A 26,582-nucleotide genomic window follows, 5' to 3' on the forward strand; every position below is an offset into this window, starting at 1 on the left:
TAATTCCTGCCATTAGCATGTTGTGGGAGAAAAGGCACTTGACCAAGATGAGATGACTTGAGTTTGAGCCATGGTTGTTTTTCATTAAGGAGGAGACAGTTGTGTTGGCTCTGCCTTGTCTGTCTTGCACGGAGTTGTTCAGGGGCTCAGGTGGTGAGGCAGTGTTTGTGAGAGAAGCACACGCAGCACATGCAGTGGGAAGGGCTCCAAGTCTAAGGTCAGATTCTGTCTCCATTGCTTAACACTGTACACCCTGAGGAAATCCTTGAACTTGCTAAGCCTCAATATACTCATATATCAGATGGTGAATACAGAAGTGCTTATCTTACAGGTTTTGAAAATTAAATGAGATAATACATGTAAAGAATTAGCACATTGCCTGGTACCTATTAAGCACTTAAATGTGAGTTTTAGCTGTCATTATTAACAGCATTTTTCAAAAACATTCTAGTGCTAATTATGTGCAAGTTACCTTCATCCCAAAGATACAGAGAAATATGTAAAAGAATAGTTCAATATTACCTGAAAAACAAGTTTAGATAGTGAATTTTTGGTATAATTTCAGACAATTATGATACAATAGAAACAAAAAACAAACATTTCATACAGTATGTTGTGACAGAAAACTTTCTTACATTGTATACAGAGGAGTTATTTTGACTATGGTTTCTTTTATTCACTAAATATGTATGTGTGTGTGTATAAAGAATATGTACATATATAAATAATATTTTCAGTACTTGTTACTTGAACAAACAGGGCAAATAGAAAATACCATCACTGCCCAAAAAGAGCCTTATAATCTAATTGTAGTCCAATCATCTTAGGCAAAGGAAGCTGATTACATTTGAAAATGTAGCATACTCAGAACTATTCAAGCAGCCAAGAACCAAACAAAACCAAAGAAGGGTTATTTTATTCACCCTTTTTTAGCAAAAGAAGCATATGAATTCAGAAGAAACTCATTTTCCCTCTAAATAAACCTCTAAGGGACTCCCATCTTGATTTTCTTTTCAATAGATATTTTATAGAAAATGCATTCATTTGTTCAACAAATAGTTACTGAATGTCTTTGATGTGCAGGACACAGAAACTCTACCCTCATGGGACTTACACTTTGTCAGGGGAGACAAATATTAGTTAGAACAACTAACTAAACAAATGTTTCATTGTAATTATGATAAATGTTAAGAAGTCCAAGGTACCGAGAGCATTTAGCAGAGAAACTTTACCTAGTGTAGGGACCAATAAAGCTTTTCTTTTCAGCAGAATTTCATGTGGTTATTTTATTTTTTTACTATTCATTCTCAATAAAAGTTAAAAGTATGATGTTAAAGTATAGTTCTGTGACACTTTTTCTTCAGAAAGCTAGATTAATCTTACCATATGTGTAGCTATACTGTAATGTAACTTGAAATAAAACTCAGAGAACCTAGAACATTACCAGTAGGTACGTTAGGCTTATCCCTCTCAAGTATCAGCCACTGAAGAGGAAGGCTTTTATTTTTCTTTATGTTTACTAATGTTTTTAAAGTTATAGAATACATACTAGTTTGTTAAAATAAATCTAATTTATACAGAAATCAATGAGGTAAAAAGTAAAAGGCCTCTTACCCCATTTTCTAGGGAAACTCTTTGGTGTCTATGTCACTTTATGTATATTAGAGAGAAATTTTTGGAAAAATAAATACTGCCTGTATGTGTACACACACACACACACACACATACACTTTTTTTAAACTAAAAATGCAGTTATTTTTTTATAATCTAAATACCAGTTTGCAAGTTGCATACTCTATATTCTGAACATCCATGAATATATACCTTTTGCATGTGGCATTGTATTTCATGTCATGGGTGTATCAAAATTTAATGTTTTTCTTTTATTGTATATCCAGTTTAGCTATACTTCTTTTACAAATGTAGCTCCAACAAATACTCTTATATGTATACCATTGGAAAATGTACATATTCCTAGAGGTTCGCTACCTAGAAGTAGGTTGCATATGCATATTTAAATTTTCGACAAGTGCTATCTATTTGCCCAAGTTTTACTAAAGTGTAGTCAGCCACGTAGATGTGACAGTGTTCTCCTCACACCAGCAGTGGTGTGAAAAATTAACAGTCATTCTCATTTTTGTCAGCCACAGAGGTAGAAAACTACATTAAACTGCACATCCCTGAGCAACATGAGAATGTCTTTTCATATATTTATTAACTGTATTTCACTCTGAATTTCCAGTCTACTGGAAATTGTTGCACAGGAGTTTTAAATCTCTTTCTTACTAGCTTTTAGAAACTCTTTATTAGGGGGCGCCTGAGTGGCTCAGTTGGTTGAGCGGCTGCCTTCGGCTCGGGTCATGATCCCAGGGTCCTGGGATCGAGTCCCATGTCGGGCTCCCCGCTCAGCGAGGAACCTGCTTCTCCCTCTGTCTCCTGGCTTGTGCTCTCACTCTCTCTCTCTGTCAAATAAATAAATAAATAAAATATTTAAAAAAAAAAAAAAAGAAAAACTCTTTATTAGGGATGTTAACTCTTTGATTATTTTTTGTTATTTTTGCAAATATTTTCTCTCCAGTTGCTCGTTCCTCTTTTAAGTTTTCCTTGGTTTCACTTGCTAACATAAAACTTTTCTTCTTATAAATTTGCATCTGTAATTTTTTTACTGAAATTTATGATTTGTGTCTTTCTTAGGAAAGCTTTAAATGGCTCTTGATAAGAACTGTATTTATAAGGAATTTGGAATTGCCTTCATAATTATTTGGAGTCCAAAAAATGCATTCTGGAAGGATAATATAAAATAAGTAAATAAATAACCATTAAATAAGGATCAAGGAGTTTTGGTGACTCAAATTATTTCTAGTGAGGGAATCGAGAAAGTCTTCACAGAGGAGACTCATTTGAAATAGGTATTGGAGAATGGAAATGGGGAGTTAAGGCAGGGGGGTATGCATTTTTATAGAAGATGCAACAGGAATGACCAAAAGAGGGGGCAAAGGAAACAGAAAGCACCTGCCGCATTTGTCGGGTCCTCATTTTGGCTCCAGGCCCTGGATCAGGTGTTGTGAATATGTTACCCTGTGTAAAATCTTCCCACAGTCATTACGAAAGACTCTGCAAGTATGTAAGCACAGCATGTGTGTCACTAACCTGTTATTCTCCTTGATGGATTTTGACTTCTAGGGCCTTCTACTCCTGTGCACATTGCCAATGGCATGAAAAACTACATGAAGAAAGCTTCCTTCCTTCAAGACAGTGCTATAGATTCTTCTGTAGATCACTGCTGGCCACATGGTACCGCAAGGCACATCTCAGAGAGCTCCTTTGGGCTGTCTGGGGGCCTGCGGGAAGGAAGCCTGAGTTCTCAGGATTCCAGGACTGAAAGCGCCAGCTTGTCCCAGAGCCAGGTCAATGGTTTCTTTGCCAGCCCTGTAGGTGACCGAACCTGGCGGGAATCACAGCACAGCAGCCCTTCCCCTTCCGTGATATCCAAGACCACTGAGAAGAAGAGGACTTCTACTGACAGTAATCGAAGCAAAACTAAAAAAACAGGCACTTCTGATGCAACAGATTACTCTGACCGTGGAGATTCAGACATGGATGAAGCTACTTATTCCAGCAGTCAGGATCATCATACACCAAAAAAGGCATAGTTTAATTTGAATCTCTGGGTTTTTTTTCTTTTCATTTAATAAAGCAAACAACAGCAAATATATTACAGAGCAGAATAATCTACTATAAACTGCTTATGTTATTCTGGAAAGGAGGAATACTTTATGTACTGGGTTACTAACTGCTACTGCATTTGATGCTAACTTTCAGACAAATTAGCAGCTTTGAATACTAACTCTAAAATGGCTATCATTCTGGAAATTTGCAACCTGGTTACAGAAAGGAATGAATAATCAGGTTATGATTATTTTCTACAAGTTATGTCTTGCATACTTAATGTTTATATTAATAAGAGAATTTAATATCTGAAAAAGTTGTTCCTAAATAGTTCGTATAATGGGCAGGTGACTTTACTGTTGATAGCCCAAATTCTTGTGAAGTTCTGAACATATGAAAATAATAAGAACAACAACATACAAAATTGCTCATTTCCTAGAAATGATATAAATGTAAACTCATACTCACAAGTGGATTCAGAAAAGAACCTTAAGCTATTTATTCCCCGAGGAACCAACATTCCTCATAAGAGGGTTGTGCCCTTACAAATGGGGCTAAGCTGTTGTGCCTGTGTTTATATTGGATTTGTAAATATAAGCAAAGTAAACATGAGGCCTAATCATCTTAGAGGTCCCAGTTGAAAGCTGCTACTTGATATATATTGATTTTTAAAGGAAATAGAAATACTTTCTAAATGTGGGAGCATAAAAAACATTGGACAAGGATTATGTAAAAGCCAGATTTGAACTGGGCTCTGGGCTTCCCTCTGCCTTATCTAGCTGTTTGACCTGAAGCAAGCCCTTTAATCTCTAGACCTCAATTTCCTCAACCATCAACTATAAAGGCATTGGATTAGGTGATCTCTGAGATGGCTTCCAGCCCTCATGATCTTTGAATTTACTCTATCCCTTAATATCTTGCTTTTCCTTAATTTTTCCAAAAAACACATACTGATCTTCCAGTAGTAATTCATTTTGACTCTAACAAGAAATCCTTTTGTTTGTTTTTCTTTGTTAAGGAATCTTCCTCCTCAATGAATACATCCAACAAAATGAATTTTAAAACTTTTCCTTCATCACCTCCTAAACCTGGAGATATCTTTGAGGTTGAACTGGCTAAAAATGATAACAGCTTGGGGATAAGTGTCACGGTACTGTTTGACAAGGTTTTCAAATGTTTTCTCTTCTCCATTTCCAGCAGCCTATTATATGCCAATTTATTAATTTAATTATTTTGCTTCAAAAGGGAAACCTGTCAAATATTTCCCAAATTAAAAATTAAATTACATCTTAAAACTTTTTTAAAAAACGTGTGCTAATGATTTTTCCTGTGGTTTAAAAGAAATTAGACAAATGCTTCTTATTTAAACCCCATAGATTTCATAGTGCTTAATCTGAATACAAGACTAAAAAAATACAAAATTAATAAGTATGTTTTGCATACATTTGACATTTCTGCGTGAGCATCGAATAATATATTTTAACCTATATCATAAATAAATTCTAATGTATATTTACATGCCCTTTCTCTCCATAATATATCTTAATTGTAAACATGACTACTATATTAAACTTAGAGGTTCCCAAGGAACATACATACTTTTACAGTCTTAAAATACGAGCATAGGCTACTTGATGAAAATACTTTAGAATTCTATTCTATTAATTCTAAATTGTAACATTATCATTTATGACATTTGAAGGATATTGTTAGTTAGGAAAAGCCATTTTAAAACATGGTAGAAATAGCACTATTAACATAGAGGTCAAAAAGAAAACCTAATTTTCAAGCACTTTTAAAAATATTGTAACTCTTTACCTCTTGCCCTTGACTTCGTTAGAATTTTATTATCTTCATTTTGTGAAGGGAAATAAAAGCTGTGCATCCACAAGAGATAGAGAATCTACTCAATTAGATCTCATTTACAGTGTAACAAAACTAACCTACCAAAGCCTTTTAAAATGAAAAAAAAAGTTCCTTGACTCATAGATTTGCAAGTTGCAGTTTAGCAAATATGATCTGAAGTAAATTATTCTATATGCTGTTTTTTCCTGACAGTCATGTTCTCATACTAATTTCGCATAGATGGATTTTGTTTTCTGCTTGCTCATAATGCATGGTGTAGACTTAGAAAGGGAGAGCGATTCATATAGTCAAGGTCTGGCATGTTGTTTTCTGAGTAAAGAGTTTTTCTAGAGTAACTGTTTTACATTTGGAAAACTTGGCTAGAAATATTCTTGGGTTTTGAATTAATTGCATGTGCTGATGTGTTGCAGCTTTGGCTGATGAACTTCCTGCTTTCTAGGTCTCAGATTTGAAAGATGGAGTGTGAAATTTTCCATATGACAAAATGTTATTTTATTTGCCTTTTTCCACTTAGGGAGGTGTGAATACCAGTGTCCGACATGGTGGCATTTATGTGAAAGCCGTTATTCCCAAGGGAGCAGCTGAGTCCGATGGTAGAATTCACAAAGGTAGAGTGTTTGTGTGTGTACAGGAATTATACATAGGATTATTACTTCAACAAATAAATAAGAAATTACAAAGTTGATAGAGACCTTCAAATATTCATAATATAAAATAAGAACATTTTTTTTTTTTTTTTTTAAGATTTTCTTTATTTATTTGAGAGAGAGAATGAGAGACAGAGAGCACGAGAGGGAAGAGGGCAGAGGGGGAAGCAGACCCCCCGCTGAGCAGGGAGCCCGATGTGGGACTCGATCCCGGGACTCCAGGATCATGACCTGAGCCGAAGGCAGTCACTTAACCAACTGAGCCACCCAGGCGCCCAAGAACATTTTTTTTTTTAAAGATTTTGTTTACTTACTCATAAGAGACGGGGGGGTGGGCAGAGGGAGAAGCAGGCTCCCCGCCGAGCAGGGAGCCCGATGCGGGGCTCAATCCCAGGACCCTGGGATCATGACCTGAGCCAAAGGCAGATGCTTAACCATCTGAGCCACCCAGGCACCCAGAACATATTTTTTTTAAAGACTAAAGCATTATTTTAAGACTAAAGCATTAAAAAACTCCCTGATGTCATTCCAGAGACTTCTTTGCAGCCTATTCTCTAGTATCAGAAAATATCTTGACAGTGTTTTATTTCGCGTTTTGTACTTTCTAAGAAGCAAATTGCCAGAAAATGGGAAAGGAATAGTGCCCTTGTAAAAACACTGACATCTACATTTTTAATAAAAACTAACTAGGTTAATTCTCTCCAATCTCTCTACATTTGTAGTCAGTTTATCTTTTTCCATGATTTACATAGATTCTATAATACATACAATATCTTGTTCAAAATTTTATTTAAGATTGATCATAGAATTTGAAAAGAAAGTAGATACATGAGTTTGTCCAGAATTTGTCTGAATCTGTCCTCAAATAAATTAATATAAAACAGGGCGCCTGGGTGGCTCAGTTGGTTAAGCGACTGCCTTCGGCTCAGGTCATGATCCTGGAGTCCTGGGATCGAGTTCCGCATCAGGCTCCCTGCTGAGCAGGGAGTCTGCTTCTCCCTCTGACCCTCCTCCCTCTCATGCTCTCTGTCTCTCATTCTCTCTGTCTCAAATAAATAAATAAAATCTTTAAAAAAAAAATAATATAGAACAATACCACAAGATATTAAAAAGCATATAGAATCTTTATCTTATCATTTGCTTTTTTCCAAAATTACTGCTTAATTTTATAGGTGATCGTGTCCTTGCTGTCAACGGAGTTAGTCTGGAAGGAGCTACCCATAAGCAAGCTGTGGAAACACTGAGAAATACAGGACAGGTAATAACAGCTCATTATACCAACCTTTTAAGATATGTTAGAAGAACATAATAATGTGTGAATAATATCTGTCTCACTGAGGTCTCCAAATTTGTTAGTCAAGAAACCAAGCCTGACTGACGTAAATGTTCTGGTATTTTCTTTTCCTTCAAATTGGCAAGCAAGGATTATGACAGGTTTTTCACTGAGGAAACTTGGCTTTCTATATCACATTTAGCCCTAATATTACCAGATCTGACAGGAGAAAGGATGGAGATTGAATTTTTAAAATTTTTTGTAAATATCTACAAATATCTAGTGATTTTCACTTCTAGTCATTTTTCAGCTCAAAGGCTAAATTATTTTCTGAAGTTTACCAATTTATTTATAATGGTCTGTATTATAGTGGTGATTTTATTCTAGTGCCCAAATTTCCTATAATATGTTTATATTCTAGAAGAGAAATTTTTTTTTAAGAGAGAGAAAGCAAGGGAGGGGCAGAGGGAGAGACCAAAAAAAAAACCCTTCATTTTGAAATTTTCAATCCCTTGCTTTGTTATTTTATTTTTTTCTTCCTCTACCTATATTTTGGTGGACCAAGTAATTACTGTAAATGATTTTATACCATCAACTCTACAAAGTCCTAAAAACTTATCTACTTTCTTATAATTCTTCTTAATGAAGTGCTATTCCATTTGTCCAGGTGGTTCATCTGTTACTAGAAAAGGGGCAGTCTCCAGCATCCAAAGAACATGTCCCCATGACCCCACAGTGCACCCTTCCAGATCCAGATGCCCAAGGTCAAGCCCCAGAAAAAATGAAGAAAATGACTCATGTCAAAGACTACAGCTTTGTCACTGAAGGTCAGGCCTTGAGAGACTGTCATCTCACTTTAACTTCTTACTGACTTACTCAAAATTTAATTTTTATATATTGGATCATAATTCACACCTGAGTCTCATTACTCTTGTCAACTGTAAATAATCTGATGGAGCACTATACCAATTTTTTTTTAAGACACATATTTGTACCTCTTAGAGTTTGAAAGACCTTGGATAATGAAGTCATGCATAAAGCAAATTATGGCCACCTAATAGTGCAAAATTCAAATGAAATTTTCAAGGGAAGAAATAAATATAAATAATTGCTGAGAATGACTTTAAATCCACGTGAAACCTTGACTCTTAACATTTTCCTTATTTTGGTTTAATTTTATGGATTTGTCAGGCTAACCTTAGGCAGAAATTCACCTCATAGTTCCCAAATAGTGGTCTTTCTTAAAAATTTTGCAAGCCCTTAGACATACCACTACTTGGTTGTAAAATAAGAAAATTAAGAATGATGTAGTACTGAGTTTTTCAAAAGGCTAAAGTGTTCCTAATACAAAAGTACCCTTTATTCTGAGATTCCATTTATCTCATTTTTAGGGACATAAATGTCCTTTACTTTATAAATGATGGTGGTGGTATATAGTCATTGTTTTGTCTTTTATTTTAAATCCTTATTTGATTGCCAAATGTTAGTACCTCTGAATTAGTCAAAAAAAATAAGGAGAAAAAATAGCCAAGCCTGTATTATTTTATCTGATTATGAAAATAAAATTAGCGTACTCACTTTATCTCACTGCCTGATATTCTTTATTTTTTCTATCACTCCTTTAAATGTTTTTTTTCCTTCTTTTCTGGTTATTAGTCTTTCAGTTTCTTTTGTTGATGAGAATTTCGTTATAATGCCATTGAAGTTTACTGGAGTAAAGTATGCCTCACTAAAACATTAGAATGTCAACTTACTTTCCTCTACCCTTCTCTAATATTTGTTCTGCTCTTCTTACCATCTCTCCCTATTTCCTTCATTCTCCTTTCCCAGATTTTTCTCTTTTTTTATGTTATTCTGCGGTCTTTTAAAATACATGGGATTAAAGCATAATTTTATTTTCAGAACCTTGATATCAAAACCCTCTCCTGTTCAAGTAGCTTAGTTCATGCAGCTTAGTTTATTGTTTTCTTAATGACAGAGAGTGTGAGGTTGGATTTGAATACAGAATAAAAGTACAGTAAGTGCCTATAAAGCTGTACATTTTCTGAGAAAATGGGCTTTTGAAGATGTGTCTAAAAGTATATATGTTTGTATGTTCATATGTTCATCTTAACATAGCATGTTAAGAATATTTAATTTTTTTATATCTTTTTTTTTTCCTCTCCAGAGAATACGTTTGAGGTAAAATTGTTTAAAAATAGCTCAGGTCTAGGATTCAGTTTTTCTCGAGACGACAGTCTGATTCCTGAACAAATGAATGCCAGCATCGTAAGGGTTAAAAAGCTCTTTCCTGGACAGCCAGCAGCAGAAAGTGGAAAAATTGATGTGGGAGATGTTATCTTGAAAGTGAATGGAGCCTCCTTGAAAGGACTATCTCAGCAGGTGAGCCCCTAGGTGTTAAATGTAGCACTTTTAATAATGAGATGGATTGGCCTTTCGTAATGATTTCATAATACTGACTTAACTGTGTCTTCATTTATCATTCATGGTACCCCTAGGAAGTCATATCTGCTCTCAGGGGAACATCTCCAGAAGTATCCTTGCTGCTCTGTAGACCTTCACCTGGTATGCTACCGGAAATTGACCCTGCTCTTTTGGTGAGACCTGTGAGAAGTCTATATTTTTATAGAATAGCAATTGAGTGATTAATTCAGCTGTAGTGGTTTCATCATTGATTGATCTTCTGGGTTTCATCCTACTTTATTCTTTAGCTAGGAATTTTGTGTGGGTCATGTAGCCTCTGAGTATATTCTACATTTGTAATATAAAGTAATTCAATTCACTTTCTTATCTCTCCTTTCCACTTCTAGAATTCTAGTATTTTAGGAGTTTGTTTTCTAAGCAGAATTAGAAAGGGAAAGATACAAAATAATGGTTACAAAACCCTTTTGTCCATTTCTTCATTGAGCCAAACTGGGAAGCATAATTCTCATTCTGAGCTAGTTTAGATAAAAATGAAAATTATTTAAGAATTTTTGCCCTTATTTTTAATAGCGGAAATTACAGAGTAAGCAATATGCTTGTCCATTTCCCTTTCTTATGTCAGAGAAACAGCTAAAGGATCCAAAATCTATTCTAATGGTTATTTATAAATTACATCCATACGTAGATGAACAATAATATAATTGAAGAAAGACAACTTTTGTCCTGTCTACTTAAAAGGGTATTCCATTAAAAATAAACATGACCCCTGGGTATGAAAGGCAGGAGTGTCTAGCCCCAGAAACTTTGGCTTTTATATCAGGGAGGGGGGTAGTGTTAGGACATTAATAGGAAAGCATCGTTTCTGAAGGTGTATTATAAACAGCATTTTATGAGAATACATTGATTTTGGGCACCAGGTAGGAAGAACTGAATGGAACTCTCTTAATGAGTATGTAAATTGATACAATCTTTCTGGAAAGCAATCTGGAAATATTTAACAAGGCCTTTAAGAACATCCTATGGGCTGATTATTAAATAGAAAATTACAAGGAGGAGCACCTGGGTGGCTCAGTCAGTTGAGCCGGCTGGCTACCTTCAGCTCAGGTCATGATTCCAGTGTCCTGGGATCAAGCCCCGCATCAGACTCCCTGCTTGGCGGGAAGCCTAATTCTCCCTCTTCTTCCCATTTGTGCTCTCTGTCGCTATCTCTGTCTCTGTCTCTGTCTCTCTCTCTCAAATAAATTAATAAAATCTTTTAAAAAATAGAAAATTACAAGGAAATAATGAGAAACTGAGGTGAAAATGTCCATACAAAGAATCTCTGGGGCACCTGGGTGGCTCAGTCGTTAAGCATCTGCCTTCGGCTCAGGTCATGATCCCAGGGTCCTGGGATCAAGCACCGCATCAGGCTCCCTGCTCAGCAGGAGGCCTGTTTCTCCCTCTCATACTCCCTCTGCTTGTGTTCCCTCTCTCGCTGTGTCTCTCTCTGTCAAATAAATAAATAAGATCTTAAAAAAAAAAAAAAATCTCTGGATTTCTATTAACAGTAAAAGTTAGATACAGTTCTCTGTAAAATAAAAGAATTCTGAAATAAATGAAAGGTATAGCCATCTGTGGGATCATTACACAGTTTTATGCAGTTTTTTTTCAAAGCATATTTAAGGACTTCAGAAAATATTAATGATAGAAACCTAAATTTGAAAGTAAGTTACAGGGGTGCCTGGCTGGCTCAATCGGTGGAGCATGTGACTCTTGATCTCTAGGTCGGGAGTTTGAGCCCCACATTGGGTGTAGAGAGTACTTAAAAATAAAATCTTCAAAAAAAAGTAGGATACAAAGTACAATATATAGTATAAGTCATGTAATATTAACAGTTATATTTATATATGGTTTTTCTCTCTAATGAGCATAAATTACCTTTATTGTCAAAATATAATTGCATATTTTAATAAAAAGTGCTGTTCAGCATGTTCCTTTTCAATTAAGTGGGTTTTTTTAAAGATTTTATTTGTTTATTTGGGTGAGAGAGAGAGCACACAAGCAGAGGGAGGGGCAGAAGCAGACTCCCCGCTGAGCTGGGAGCCCAACTCAGAGCTTGATCCCAGGAACCCAGGATCACAACCTGAGCCGACACCAGACACTTAACCGACTGAGCCACCCAGGGGCCACTCAATTAAGTGTTCTAAGTTAATATAAGTTGTCACACTCTGATCTCTTTCAATGTGTGCATTACAGACCCCACTGCACTCTCCAGCACAAGTACTTCCAAACAACACCAAAGACTCCTCTCAACCAGCATGTGTGGAGCAAGGCACCAGCTCAGATGAAAATGAAATGTATGACAAAAGCAAGAAACAATGCACATCCCCATCCAGGAGAGACAGTTACAGTGACAGTAGTGGGAGTGGAGAAGACTTGGTGAAAGCTCCAGCAAAGATACCAAAGAGGAGCTGGAGTTCATCTTTGCATCAGACTCTAAACAATATGGGATCACAGGCACAAAGTCAACATGAAACATCTAAGAGTAAAGAAGATGCCATTTGTACCATGTTTTACTATCCTCAGAAAATACCCAGTAAAGCAGAACTTGAGGACAGGTATTGTCAATATTATATGTAGCACTCAAAGCAACTGGTTATTGTGAGTAATGGGAGTAGCAACCTACATTTCTCTAAGGATGAAATATGTCTATGTGTAAATGAACTTCACAGTGATCAGGGAGATGATGACTGTATTAGATACCTAGTTATTGTGACTGACAGTGTTAGTTAGCAAACCAGTAAGCGCTCTAGCCTTTTGACCTGAGATTTGCTGATCTCCTGAGCATATTTAGTTGAAATTGGGAAAGTTGTTTGCATTTCATCATCATTCATATTACTTAAAAGAGAGAGAAGAGACCTGTTTAGATAGTGATGGGCAAAAGAGTAGGGAGTACAAACATAAAGGGAAGTCATTGGGAAGGAAGAGACAGAGAGTTTAAAAAGATAAGATATAAAACTGCAGAAGATGGGGAAAGATGATTGAAAGCATAAAGGCAAAAAAAAAAAAAAGAAAGACTACATTTATACCTCTAACAGTTATTCATACATTTTATTATTTGGTTACATCTTTATGTATATCCAGGTGCAACCATATTTGTTCAAGGTCTTGGGTGTTTGGGGTTTTTTCCCCATTTTATCATCCAAAATAACCACAGAAATAAGACTTGTATTCTTTTTTTTTTTTTTACAATTTTTTTTAAATTTTATTTTATTATGTTGTATTAATCACCATACATTACATCATTAGGTTTTAATGTACTTTTCCATGGTTGTTTGCGTATAACACCCAGTGCGCCATTCAATACTTGCCCTCTTAAATACCCATCACCAGGCTAACCCATCCCCCCCACCCCCCTCCCCTCTAGAACCCTCAGTTTGTTTCTCAGAGTCCATAGTCTCTCATGGTTTGTTTTCCCAACACCATTTGTTGAAGAGACTGTCTTTTTTCCACTGGACATTCTTTCCTGCTTTGTTGAAGATTAGTTGACCATACAGTTGAGGGTCCATTTCTGGGCTCTCTATTCTGTTCCATTGATCTATGTGTCTGTCTTTGTGCCAGTACCATACTGTCTTGGTGATTACAGCTTTGTAATAGAGCTTGAAGTCTGGAATTGTGATGCCACCAGCTTTGCTTTTCTTTTTCAACATTCCTCTGGCTATTAGGGGTCTTTTCTGGTTCCATACAAATTTTAGGATTAATTTGTTCCATTTCTTTGAAAAAAGTGGATGGTATTTTGATAGGGATTGCATTAAATGTGTAGATTACTCTAGGTAGCATTGACATCTTCACAATATTTGTTCTTCCAATCCATGAGCAGGGAACGTTTTTCCATTTCTTTGTGTCTTCCTCAATTTCTTTCATGAGGATTTTATAGTTTTCTGAGTACAGATTCTTTGCCTCTTTGGTTAGATTTATTCCTAGGTATCTTATGGTTTTGGGTGCAACTGTAAATGGGATCGACTCCTTACTTTCTCTTTCTTCTGTCTTCTTGTTGGTGTATAGAAATGCAACTGATTTCTGTGCATTGATTTTATATCCTGCCACTTTACTGAATCCCTGTTATGAATTCTAGCAGTTTTGGGGTGGAGTCTTTTGGGTTTTCCACATAAAGTATCATATCATCTGCAGAGAGTGAGAGTTTGACTTCTTCTTTGCCGATTCGGATGCCTTTTATTTCTTTTTGTTGTCTGATTCCTGTGGCTAGGACTTCTAGTACTGTGTTGAATAACAGTGGTGATAGTGGACATCCCTGCCGCGTTCCTGACCTTAGGGGGAAAGCGCTCAGTTTTTTCCCATTGAGAATGATATTCGCTGTGGGTTTTTCATAGATGGCTTTTATGATATTGAGGTATGTACCATCTATCCCTAAACTCTGAAGAGTTTTAATCAAGAAAGGATGCTGTACTTTGTCAAATGCTTTTTCTGCATCTATTGAGAGGATCATATGGTTCTTGTTCTTTCTTTTATTAATGTTGTGTATCACATTGATTTGCAGATGTTGAACCAACCTTGCAGCCCAGGAGTAAATCCCACTTGGTCGTGGTGAATAATCCTTTTAATGTACTGTTGGATCCTATTGGCTAGTATTTTGGTGAGAATTTTTGCATCCATGTTCATCAGGGATATTGGTCTGTAATTCTCCTTTTTGATGGGATCTTTGTCTGATTTTGGGATCAAGGTAATGCTGGCCTCATAAAATGAGTTTGGAAGTTTTCCTTCCATTTCTATTTTTTGGAACGGTTTCAGAAAGAATAGGTGTTAATTCTTCTTTAAATGTTTGGTAGAATTCCCCTGGGAAGCCATCTGGCCCTGGGCTCTTGTTTTTGGGGAGATTTTTGATTACTGCTTCAATTTCCTTAGTGGTCATAGGTCTGCTCAGGTTTTTTATTTCATCCTGGTTCAGTTTTGGTAGTTTATACATCTCTAGGAATGTATCCATTTCCTCCAGATTATCTAATTTGCTGGCATATAGTTGGTCATAATATGTTCTTATAATTGTTTGTATTTCTCTGGTGTTGGTTTTGATCTCTCCTCTTTCATTCATGATTTTATTTATTTGGGTCCTTTCTCTTTTCTTTTTGATAAGTCTGGCCAGGGGTTTATCAATCTTATTAATTCTTTCAAAGAACCAGCTCCTAGTTTTGTTGATCTGTTCTACTGTTCTTTTGGTTTCTATTTCATTGATTTCTGCTCTAATCTTTATTATTTCTCTTCTCCTGCTGGATTTAGGCTTTATTTGCTGTTCTTTCTACAACTCTTTTAGGTGTAGTGTTAGGTTTTGTAGAAAGACTTTTATTGCTATATACTTTCCTCTTAGGACTGCCTTTGCTGCATCCCAAAGATTTTGAACAGTTGTGTTTTCATTTTCTTTGGTTTCATGAATTTTTTAAATTCTTCTTTAATTTCCTGGTTGACCCATTCACTCTTTAGTAGGATGCTGTTTAGCCTCCATGTATTTGAGTTCTTTCCGACTTTCCTCTTGTGAATGAGTTCTAGTTTCAAAGCATTGTGGTCTGAAAATATGCAGGGAATGATCCCAGTCTTTTGGTACTTGTTGAGACCTGATTTGTGACCTAGGATGTGATCTATTCTGGAGAATGTTCCATGGGCACTAGAGAAGAATGTGTATTCTCTTGCTTTGGGATGGAATGTTCCGAATGTATCTCTGAAGTCCATTTGGTCCAGTGTGTCATTTAAAGTTTTTATTTCCTTGTTGATCTTTTGCTTAGATGATCTGTCCATTTCAGTGAGGGGGGTGTTAAAGTCCCCCACTATTATTGTATTGTTGTCAATGTGTTTCTTTGCTTTTGTTATTAACTGCCTTATATAATTGGCTGCTCCCATGTTAGGGGCATAGATATTTACAATTGTTAGATCTTCTTGTTGGATAGACCCTTTAAGTATGATATAGTGTCCTTCTTCATCTCTTAATACAGTCTTTGGTTTAAAATCTAATTTGTCTGATATAAGGATTACAACCCCAGCTTTCTTTTCCTGCCCATTAGCATGGTAAATGGTTTTCCACCCTTCACTTTCAATCTGGGGGTGTCTTTGGGTCTAAAATGCGTCTCTTGCAGACAGCATATCGATGGGTCTTGTTTTTTTTATCCAATCTGATAGCCTATGTCTTTTGATTGGGGCATTTAGCCCCATTTACATTCAGGGTAACTATTGAATGATATGAATTTAGTGCCATTGTATTGGCTGTAAAGTGACTGTTATTGTATATTGTCTTTGTTCCTTTCTGGTCTATGTTACTTTTAGGCTCTCTCCTTGCTTAGAGGACCCCTTTCAACATTTCCTGTAGCGTTGGTTTTGTGTTTGCAAATTCTTTTAGTTTTTGTTTGTCCTGGAAGCTTTTTATCTCTCCTTCTATTTTCAGTGACAGCCTAGCTGGATAAAGTATTCTTGGCTGCATATTTTTCTCGTTTAGTGCTCTGAATATAACATGCCAGTCCTTTCTGGCCTGCCAGGTCTCTGTGGATAGGTCTGCTGCCAAACTAATGTTTCTACCATTGTAGGTTATAGATCTCTTGTCCCAAGCTGCTTTCAGGATTTTCTTTTTGTCTCTGAGACTCGTAAGTTTTACTATTAGATGTTGGGGTGTTGACCTATGTTTATTGATTTCGAGGTGGGTTCTCTGTGCCTCCTGGATTTTGATGCCTGTTTCCTTCCCCAAATTAGGGAAGTTCTCTGCTATAATTTGCTCCATTATACCTTCTGCCCCTCTCTCTCTTTCTTCTTCCTCTGAGATCCCAATTATTCTAATATTGTTTTGTCTTATGGTATCACTTATCTCTCGAATTCTGCCCTCGTGATCCAGTAGTTGTTTATCTCTCTTTTTCTCAGCTTCTTTATTCTCCATCATTTGGTCTTCTGTATCACTAATTCTCTCTTCTGCCTCATTTATCATAGTGGCTAGAGCCTCCATTTTTGATTGCACATCATTAATAGCCTTTTTGATTTCGACTTGGTTAGATTTTAGTTCTTTTATTTCTCCAGAAAGGGTTTCTCTAGTATCTTCCATGCTTTTTTCAAGCCCAGCTAGTATCTTTATAATTGTCATTCTGAACTCTAGTTCTGACATCTTACGAATGTCCGTATTGATTAGGTCCCTGGCAATCAGTACTGCCTCTTGTTCTTTTTTTTTGAGGTGAGTTTTTCTGTCTTGTCATTTTGTCCAGAGGAGAATAGATGAATGAAAGAACAAAATGCCAACAGATTTGTATTCTTTTCTTATTTTTTTTTTCTTATTTGGTTGAAACACACATTAGGCTTCTGATAACAGTAGCTTCAGCCTTGAATTAACAACTAGGAATCAAAAGTATATTTTTTAACCTGTCTTACTAATTTATGCAGCTTAAAGAGCTTCAAAATAAAACCTGGACAGAGAATAAAAATTGGTAATGTTAGCATATAACAGATATGAAATGAATTCGTAGTCCAGAGTCAGGCAAAAAATAGCTAGGATTGCAATCAAATGCAGACATGAATATTTGTTAAGCATTTTCGGTTTGTGGCACAAACTTACTATATTGGATTGAAAGGTATTTGAAAATAGTCTTGCTTTTTTGTCTGTGTAGCAATCCTCCTTCCCCTCTACCACCGGATATGACTCTTGGAGAATCTGCTTCCACTAATTCAATGGATAAATATCATACATATCACATTTCTGAACCAACTAGACAAGAAAGCTTGACATCTTTGAAAAATGACTTGGAAAACCACCTTGAAGACTTTGAGCTGGTGAGTTGTTTCCTCTGTATTAAGAAAATTCCGTATTTTCTCAAGTAAGATGTAGTCACACACAATTTCCCTTTAGGGAAAAGGCAGTCTTTTAAAGTAGCTTCATATCCATGGCTAGTAGATAACATGTCTGGTGTGTTTCTGTGCTGTGAATCCAAGGGAAAGGCAAAAAGACCCGGGTAATAAATCCTGACCCTACCACTTACTTGCGGTAATTGGGCAGATGCCTGTAGAATTACTTAATTCTTCTGAGCCTTAGTAGTTCTGGCTATAAAATGGGGCTAGTAACCTCATAGTATTGTGGTAAGGATTAAATGAAATATACGTAGAGCACCTAAGACAGTATCTGCTATTTCCCAAATTCTGATGAGTTACCTTTTTAATTTTTAATCAAGTTTGCATGTAATTTTTTTCTCCTCCACACTTTTTTGTGTGTGCCCAAATGGAATCCTTTACATTGTACTAATAGCCCTAGGACTTCTAAACCTTTACATTCAGTATGGAAGCCGAATGTTCAAGAATAATATCCTTTACCTTGATTGAAATCAGCCTTTTTCAATATTGTTTTTATCATCCAAGTAATAAATATTTATTGTAGGAAAATTTAAAAACAAAGAAAAAAGATTAAAGCCATTGATAATCTCACCACATAAAAATCGTAAAAATCATTTTGGAATTAATCTCTCCAGATACCTGGTTTGCCTAGAAGCGTGTGTGTGTGTGTAACATCTACATCTTCAGTTTCGTTCTCAGCAGTAGAAAATAATCTTTTCTCAGAAAGAAGAAAATCTTTGAATGATTTCCTTTAGAAGTGTGTCATCACCCTATAAGCTATAAGCAACCTTCATATCTCATTCAAAATCTTTTTTAAAAAAGTTTTTTTATATAATTAAATGATGTTGTAATATTTAGTCACCAAAGGCTTCGTGTTTGTACAAGAAAACCTTTTCTTTTATGGCTCTTGGCATCTATCTTGACTGTTTAGAAATATATAAAGAATTTTTCTGAAACTTGCGCTGAAAATATATTCCTTAATCATCAACGTATAACCACCAATGTGTCCTTGTTTATCCTGAAAATACAAAAGCTGAAGCATGAGTAAGTTTTGTCTCAGCTGTCTAGACAAATACATAGTGTTGTATCTAAACCCAACTTTTACATGGGAGTACATTCTATCTAGAATTGGATAGACCTAGCTTCTTCACTTGGTTAAGATCAGTAACCTTTTAAGGTTTGATTTCCTCCTCTTTTATTCAGTAGAAATAACGTCCTCTCTGTTCATTGATGGGCAAAAATAGACAACCTAAAGAGTCACTGTTTTCTTCCCTTAGGAAGTAGAACTCCTCATTACCCTAATTAAATCAGAAAAAGGAAGCCTGGGTTTTACAGTAACCAAAGGCAGTCAGAGTATTGGTTGTTATGTTCATGATGTCATTCAGGATCCAGCCAAAAGTGATGGAAGGCTAAGACCTGGGGACCGGCTCATAAAGGTAAGACATTACCAAAATGGATTTGTGCAAATGTAGCCAAAAACTAAGCCAGAGCTGGAGGAGAACAAGAAGGTTGAGTTAATATAACACTCCATTTATTTGTTTGGTTTATATTTTCTATCCCAACCTCTTAAAGATAAGGCCTTTATATAGTTAACAGTTTAGGGAATGCTTACAGTTCCCTTTTTAATTAGGAAGTGCCTCCAATCTCACTTAAAGCATAAGCTTTAAGCTATCCTGGGTATCAAGGACAGAAAGTTTCTTAAATTTGTATGAGGATAAATTTCCAATATTAACAAAATAATGATGCATTTATATTTTACATTATTATTTCGTATGTAATTACTTAATCATTGTACTTATGATTTCCACAGTAAAGGGAATTAGCAAAAAATTAGAGACCACTCTCTTACTGGCTAATATACAGCTAGGGAGATTACTGTATTTTCATGGCAACTTCTAATCCTGTTTTGCCTCTTTCTCATTTTTGTAGGTTAATGATACAGATGTTACAAACATGACTCACACAGATGCAGTGAATCTGCTCCGAGCTGCACCCAAGACAGTCAGATTAGTTCTAGGACGAATTCTAGAATTACCCAGGATGCCAGTGCTGCCTCATTTGCTACCTGACATTACATTAACATGCCACAAGGAGGAGTTGGGTAATGTACATTCAAGCTTTGTGCAGTGTGATTTTCTTGGCTAGGTTAAAAGTAAGTACTCTTAAGACTAAGGAAACCAATATTTTCTATTCCCTGAAGGTTTTTCCTTATCTGGAGGTCATGACAGCCTTCATCAAGTGCTATATATTAGTGATATCAATCCGAGGTCAGATGCAGCCATTGAGGGTAATCTCCAGCTATTAGACATCATCCACTATGTGAACGGAGTCAGCACACAAGGAATGACCTTGGAAGAAGCTAAGAGAGCATTAGACATGTCACTTCCTTCGGTGGTGCTGAAAGCAACAAGGTACTCTGCAATTACTTATGGGTTTTGTGTGTTTGCACAAGTTTCAGGCTGTTGATTACACTTATGCTATCTTAAAAAGATATTCCTAAATTAGTAACTCATAGACTAAACTGGCAAGAATTAATAAAGTTAGAACAGACTTCTTTTTTTTTTTTACATTTTTTATTTATTTAAGTACTCTCTACACCCAACATGGGGCTCGAACTCACAACCCCAAGATCAAGAGTCACATGCTCTTCCAACTGAACCAGCCAGGCACCCCCAGAATAGAATTATTGATAGGAGATTCCAAGAGCACGTTAAGTGGATTAGTGTTTGGATACATGTTTGCAGCTGTCAATAAGGTAGTTACGACGTTTGTCAGCATGTTTTCAGTTGTAAGTAACAGAAAAATACAACTCAACTTGGTTTAAACAATAAAGGGTTTATATGATTTTAAAAGTCCAAAGATGACGTGGTCATCAGGTAAAATGGTGATGCACTATCCAGAACAGTCTTCTGACAATCCTCCCAATGACCATGGTAAACCAAGGACTGTCTGCTGATTGCCTTAGACCTAAATTAAGGCCAGTCCCTGAGTTGAGGCAAAGGGATAAGAATATACTGATTGGCCTAGGCCAGTCCTGGCCCATTCCCAGAGCTGGGGCAAAGTCAGTCCTACCCAAACCTCATGTCTACGACCAATGAGGCATAGAATTACCACTTTCAGGACACCGTATAACAGTTTCACATTATAAGAAGTGCTAATGGGCACTTTTCTTTCACTTAATAATATAAATAAATTGGGAAAAAAATGTATGTATTAGTTTCAAATTACTACAAATACAGTGGCTTAAATGATACAAGTTTATTACCCTAATAGTTCTGGAAGTCAGAAATACAAAATGGGTTTCACTGGGCTAAAATCAAGATGCTATCAGGGCTGCATTCCTTCTGTAGGCTCGAGAAGAAAATCCATTTCCTTGCCTTTTCTACCTTCTAGAGATTCCCCATATTCCTTGGCTCGTGGCCCCCTTCCATCTTCAAAGCCAGCAGTGACAACACTCTACTTCTGTTGTCACATCTCTTTCTCTGGACTCTGCCTTTCCTGCCTTCTTTCACTTATAAGGACCCCTGTGATTACATTGGGCCTACCTAGATAGTACAAAATAACCTCCCCATCTTTAGATCCTCAGCTTACATCTGCAAAATCCCTTTTACCATGTAAGGTAACATATTCACAGGTTTAGAGGATTAGAATGTAGACACCTTTGTGGGGCCATTATTCTGCCTACTACAGTGTACATACAGCCAGGCTTTCTAGATTACAGGTTTATGTTACATTTTTATCTGTGATACGTGATGAGTTTTACATAGTATGTCTTTGAAAATATAGGAACTATAATTAAATCATTTGATCATAAACATTTGTTCCTTCTAAACCTTTAAATTAGATTACGTACTTTTTTCCTTTGAATGTAATCCCTGCTCTGTTTCCCTCTTATACTTCTAAAAATTTGATTGGCATACATTTATTTTCATAGATGTAGCTGAATGTTAATTAGTGGAGGAGGAAAGTGTTCAAACAGCCTGGACAATATTTTTGTGAAAATTAATATCTCTGCTAACCATAGATCTAACTGAATTTTTTTGCCTCAAAATCCATGGAGTACCCTTTCCCCGAGCCCTGAAATCACTTTCTTTTGCCTTTCTGCTTTTATCTTTAGTGTAGTCACTACAGATATAGTGGTGCTAGTCACAATTACTTTCCCCTTCATTCTTCCTCAAGCTTTCTCCACTACTGTATATATTTGTCCTCTTTAAAGTCCAAAGGGTAGCCATACAGAGGGGTAGAGATCTGTGGTAATTATCTGTATGTCAAGAACTGTACAGAGTCTGTGGTCTTACTGGACTTGCAAGCTAATAAGCCAGCCAATTACTGTTTCTTGGGTGCTGGAAGAAGGTATGAAACTCTTGGATCAGAGACAAAATATTTTTTGAGTAACTGCAAGCAGCATGGGCATGGTATTGGTGTCAGTTCCACACATCTTCTAAGTCTCCTGAAGATGACGTATGTGGGCCTAGGGGATTCCTGAACATGCAATGGGTTGTATTACAGGAGGGGAATACCATGAGGAGAAGAGGAACCCTCCCCTTTATGGCATCCTGTAAGAAAACCTGCTTTTTATTTGGAGAGAGAGGTTACCTCATTCCTCAAGCTTTCTCACCACAAACATAGCCTTGAGAATTGGCCCAGATAAAAAGCAGTCAGTGCCTTGCACTTCTGGGGTACCCAGGAAGAATATACAGGGCCCATGGCAAATTGCTTCTCCCAGCACTGTATACTTTAGGCAGACTCCCTTTTCTCTCAAGTACTAGCAATGATAAGATTGCATACTAGTCCTCTGCTTCCAAGGTGCTGTCTTTTTGACAGTTTTTCACATTGGGTGATACTATCCTTCTTATAATCCTTTAAACAAATATATTTTGTCTAGGTTTTCACTTTAAATAATTTTTAAAAAAATTTGTATCAAGGGCTTCAAATATACAAAATGTAGTGATCTATAATTCCTAAGTTATCTTTGAATTATCACCTGAGTGTGACAGTGAACTAAGTAATTAGATCGTGAATATTACAAGTGTTTTAAATGAGAGGGGAAATGTGGTAGTGTGTTAAACTGAAACCCAGAGAAAAATCATGTAAAGAAGTGATTCTTAATCACTTTTTTTCAGTCAAGAATATCTCCCTCCAGAAAATACGTAGATGAAAATTGATACAAATTTTGTCTACAGCTTCAGGGGTGCCTAGTCCCCCCTGAAGCCCATCTAAAATAAAATTCCTGAGGCTCAATAGTTAGCAAATGGTTCAAAGGGTATTTAAACAAACATCTTAATTTGGAATTTCCTTTTCTTTCTTCTTTTTTTTTTTTTTTTACGACACAGAGATGGCCATCCAGTGGTCCCAAGTTCTAAGAGGTCTGCTGTCTCAACTCCACAGTCAACCAAAGCCAATGGTAAGGATACATTCATTTTATGATACAGGTAGTTATGCAGAGATAAATATTTTTCCTCTATTTCCTATCAGTAAACTAAGAATATCAGTGGTATCTATCTTTTAAGTTTATAATGAAGCATAAATACAATAATAATATCTGAAAAGCTTATCATAATGATTGTCACATAATAATTTATTCAGACAGTTACTGAATCTCTTCATTGTACCAGGCATTGGTCTGGTCGTTGTAAGTATGGCAATGAATATACAAGTATCTGCCTTACATTTTAGCATAATAATAGAAATTGTAGTGTTAGTAACTGTGGCAGTCGCTAACATAAATTTAATGCTTATCCTGGACTAAGCATTCTTTTAATTGCTTTAGTCCTCACAACAACCCTGTAAGAACAGTGTTAACTATAATCCTCCATTTAGAAGGGGAAACTGACACAGAGAAGTTTGACAACTCGCCCAAGCTCACAGAGTTAATAAATGGTAGAGCCAGAATTTAAACCTGGGGTGTCTGATTCCATGCTCTCATTTACATAATTGGGCTCCATAAACATAGCTTTTATATGCTAGTGTTACATCAGAAACTAATGATGTACTGTATGGCGACTAATACAAAAAAAATTACCAAAAAAAATAAATAAATAAATGCTAGTGTGAATATAATAAGAATGATAGACACAGGGGAATGTGGTTGAAATTAATGTATTTGAAATGTGAATTCAGTACTTCATACATAACTAAACTTTTAGGTTATCAGGCAGTAGTATCTAAACACCAAAGGAATCTCACTACTGCAGTTGTGATTTATCTACTAAATACTGAAGCAGAGCTCTTCCCCTCCTCCTCTGTTATCTTGAATGCCTTAGGGATCCTGGCTGCTCTCTAATAGTTCCAGTTCACATTAGAGTCGGACTGTCTCACAGAATAGTCAGGAGAGCATTTTTCTAGTAACCTCTGGGTCGTCTGTAACTTTCAGAGCTAAAGAGAACTGTGCCCTGACCCCCTTGTAGAAACTGCCTAGTGATCTGTCTTAATGGGGTTCTCTGACTTGACTCCCACAGAACTGATTTCTTTATGAGTTCTGAAAATCATATAGTTATCAATATTAGGAACTCTCTTATAGTGATGGGATTATAAAATGCCATAGCCATTTTATAAAACAGACAATTTCTTAAAAATTTAAACATGGGCCTCCCATATGATCCAGCCATTCCACTCCTCTGTTTACTCAAGAGAAAAGAAAGCATATATCCATACACAAAAAGCATATATCCATACAGCTTCCTTTGTAAAAGTCAAAATCACAAACCACTCAAATGTCCAAAAACGAATGAATAAACCAATATATCCGAACAGCAGACTACTACTTAGTAATGAAAATGGTCTGTTGAGACATATAGCAACATAATCAAAATAACCTCAAAATAAAACCTCGGAGTGAAAGAAGCCAGACAGAAGAGAGTTTATACTGTATTATTCCATTTATTCAAAATTATAGAAAATGAAAATTATAGTGACAGAAAGCAGATTAGTTGTTGCTTAGAGACAGAGAAGGTGAGGGGCAGTTAGGGGAACAGGAGGGAGAGATAACAAATAATAAACTATTATGTTTTCTACTATTCCAGGATGATTTTTTGAACCAGTAGTTTATTATTAGTATGCTTTTTTCAGTATTTTTCCTGGAAGTTAAATAATGTATTATATCTCCTGGAAATGATATTAAAAGGCATTCTTGGCTCTTTGTAACATCATCCACATAAGTATAGAAATTCATCCCTACAAATTTCATGTCAACCTTCATCTTTCTAGATGGAAACTTTTTAAAGAATTATTTATTTAGGTACGCCTGAGTGGCTCAGTCGGTTAAGCGTCTGCCTTCAGCTCAGGTCATGATCCCAGGGTCCTGGGATAGAGTCCCGCATGGGGCTCCTTGCTCAGCGGGGAGCCTGCTTCTTCCTCTGCCTGCCTCTCTCTCTCTCTGACAAATAAATTAATAAAATCTTTAAAAAAAAAAAAAAAGATTTATTTATTTATTTGAGAGCTTGTGTGCACACACAAGTTGGGGGAGGGACAGAGGGAGAGATTCTCAAGCAGAGTCCCTGCTGAGTGCAGACCCCCACACTGAGCTCAGCCTCACCACCCATGAGATCATGAGCTGAGCTAAAATCACCAGTCGGCTGCTTAACCCACTGAGCCACCCAGGTGCCCCTCTGGGTGGAATTATTTTTAGGTCATTCTGTATTTTTTTGCTATTTTTTTCCTTTTTAACTTTTCCAAACTCTACTGTATCTTTCAAAATCTCATAAAAATATAATTTTAATGAAGCAAATTATTTTTAAATATGACTTTTTAACTGTAAGAGACATAATTTCATTTTAGTATATGTATTGAATCTTCATACTGATGGCTAAGAGTTAAAATTAACATTTGGTTTAGACATATATTAAAAGTTCTATTTAGTTGTATCCATAACTTATTTTACTGTGTTAAATTGATAGCTTTTATGAAATGATATACATGGTTTGCTACCTTCCCTTAAATAGTAAAGTGAGTATAGGTCAGCACGTGTGATACCTCTCCCATTCAGTCAGGATAATTTATATTCAGTGTCTCACACTAAAACCATTCAGCTCAAACTGAGCTCTCACACGAACTACAGTATTTTCTTTCAAGAAATTAGCTTTTTCCTTGGAATAAACCCTTTCATAATATTTGATTCCATCTAGTTGGTTTTAAATCTCTTTGTAATACGACCTCTTCCAGTGTACTAATAAAAATAAGACACATGCCCAGAAATGTGGGTTTTCCTTCACTATTTTGATGTCCCTACTGTGGTTCCAGCTGGCTCTTCCCTGACTTCCTATGTTGTCCCTTTCAGGTCATCACCCTGTGGAGCCTTGCCACAAGCCTGCCCTCACTCCTAGTAATTCATTCTCCAAGGTAAGGAAAAGGCCACCTTCTTCGTGTCATGCTTCCTTAGCTGAATAACCAGCTTGTTTGTCTTGAACCAAACTGATTTCACATTTGAATATTTGCCTTTTTTAGATACATGTAGTGATAGTAGGAATCTGTTTTAGTGAACTCATAGCCTTGCTAAGTAAAGCACACAGTGAACAGCCCCCACACAAGCAACCCTCCATCATTTAGCACATATTTAGCTCTTATATAACTAATTACTTGTATAGATAGCTTTAGTGCGATCTTTTTATTAATGTGCACAGTTCTTTTGGTTGTGTCTTACATACCCAGAAGAGAACATACATCATTAAGAGTAGAATTGGTCCTTTGGGTCAGTGTTGAGCAGCAGTGACTCTCAAATGACAGTTCTGCTGGTACAGATGGTACTGACAAAAGAGAGAGGCTTATTTGCTTTTTAAAAGATATGGAAAATGCTTCACCACATAATCAAATGCAAGAACCTAAGTCATTTAAGATTAGCACAGAAAAATCTGGAGGTGATTTAA

General features: G+C 36.3%; 1 protein-coding gene across 5 annotated transcripts in view; it reads left to right on the forward strand.

The window, feature by feature from the left end:
• Positions 1-26,582, forward strand: part of PTPN13 (protein tyrosine phosphatase non-receptor type 13) — a 210,665-nt gene that overhangs the window by 157,129 nt on the left and 26,954 nt on the right. For 3 of the 5 annotated variants that reach the window (XM_045880821.3, XM_045880823.3, XM_064584739.1), the window contains exons 24-37: positions 3,184-3,647; positions 4,688-4,834; positions 6,050-6,143; positions 7,355-7,440; positions 8,123-8,282; positions 9,623-9,837; positions 9,954-10,052; positions 12,115-12,476; positions 17,505-17,667; positions 18,999-19,157; positions 19,651-19,822; positions 19,922-20,132; positions 23,055-23,125; positions 25,997-26,058. In XM_045880821.3, coding sequence (XP_045736777.1) covers positions 3,184-3,647; positions 4,688-4,834; positions 6,050-6,143; positions 7,355-7,440; positions 8,123-8,282; positions 9,623-9,837; positions 9,954-10,052; positions 12,115-12,476; positions 17,505-17,667; positions 18,999-19,157; positions 19,651-19,822; positions 19,922-20,132; positions 23,055-23,125; positions 25,997-26,058 — 2,465 coding nt within the window. The remainder of the gene's footprint in view (positions 1-3,183; positions 3,648-4,687; positions 4,835-6,049; positions 6,144-7,354; positions 7,441-8,122; positions 8,283-9,622; positions 9,838-9,953; positions 10,053-12,114; positions 12,477-17,504; positions 17,668-18,998; positions 19,158-19,650; positions 19,823-19,921; positions 20,133-23,054; positions 23,126-25,996; positions 26,059-26,582) is intronic. The other 2 variants (XM_045880824.3, XM_045880828.3) reach the window with 1 other exon arrangement.

The sequence above is a fragment of the Mirounga angustirostris genome, unplaced genomic scaffold (genome assembly GCF_029215605.1).
Source record: "Mirounga angustirostris isolate CCGP_5_RB_7025 unplaced genomic scaffold, mMirAng1.0.hap1 SCAF_2, whole genome shotgun sequence".
Classification (NCBI taxonomy): domain Eukaryota; kingdom Metazoa; phylum Chordata; class Mammalia; order Carnivora; family Phocidae; genus Mirounga; species Mirounga angustirostris.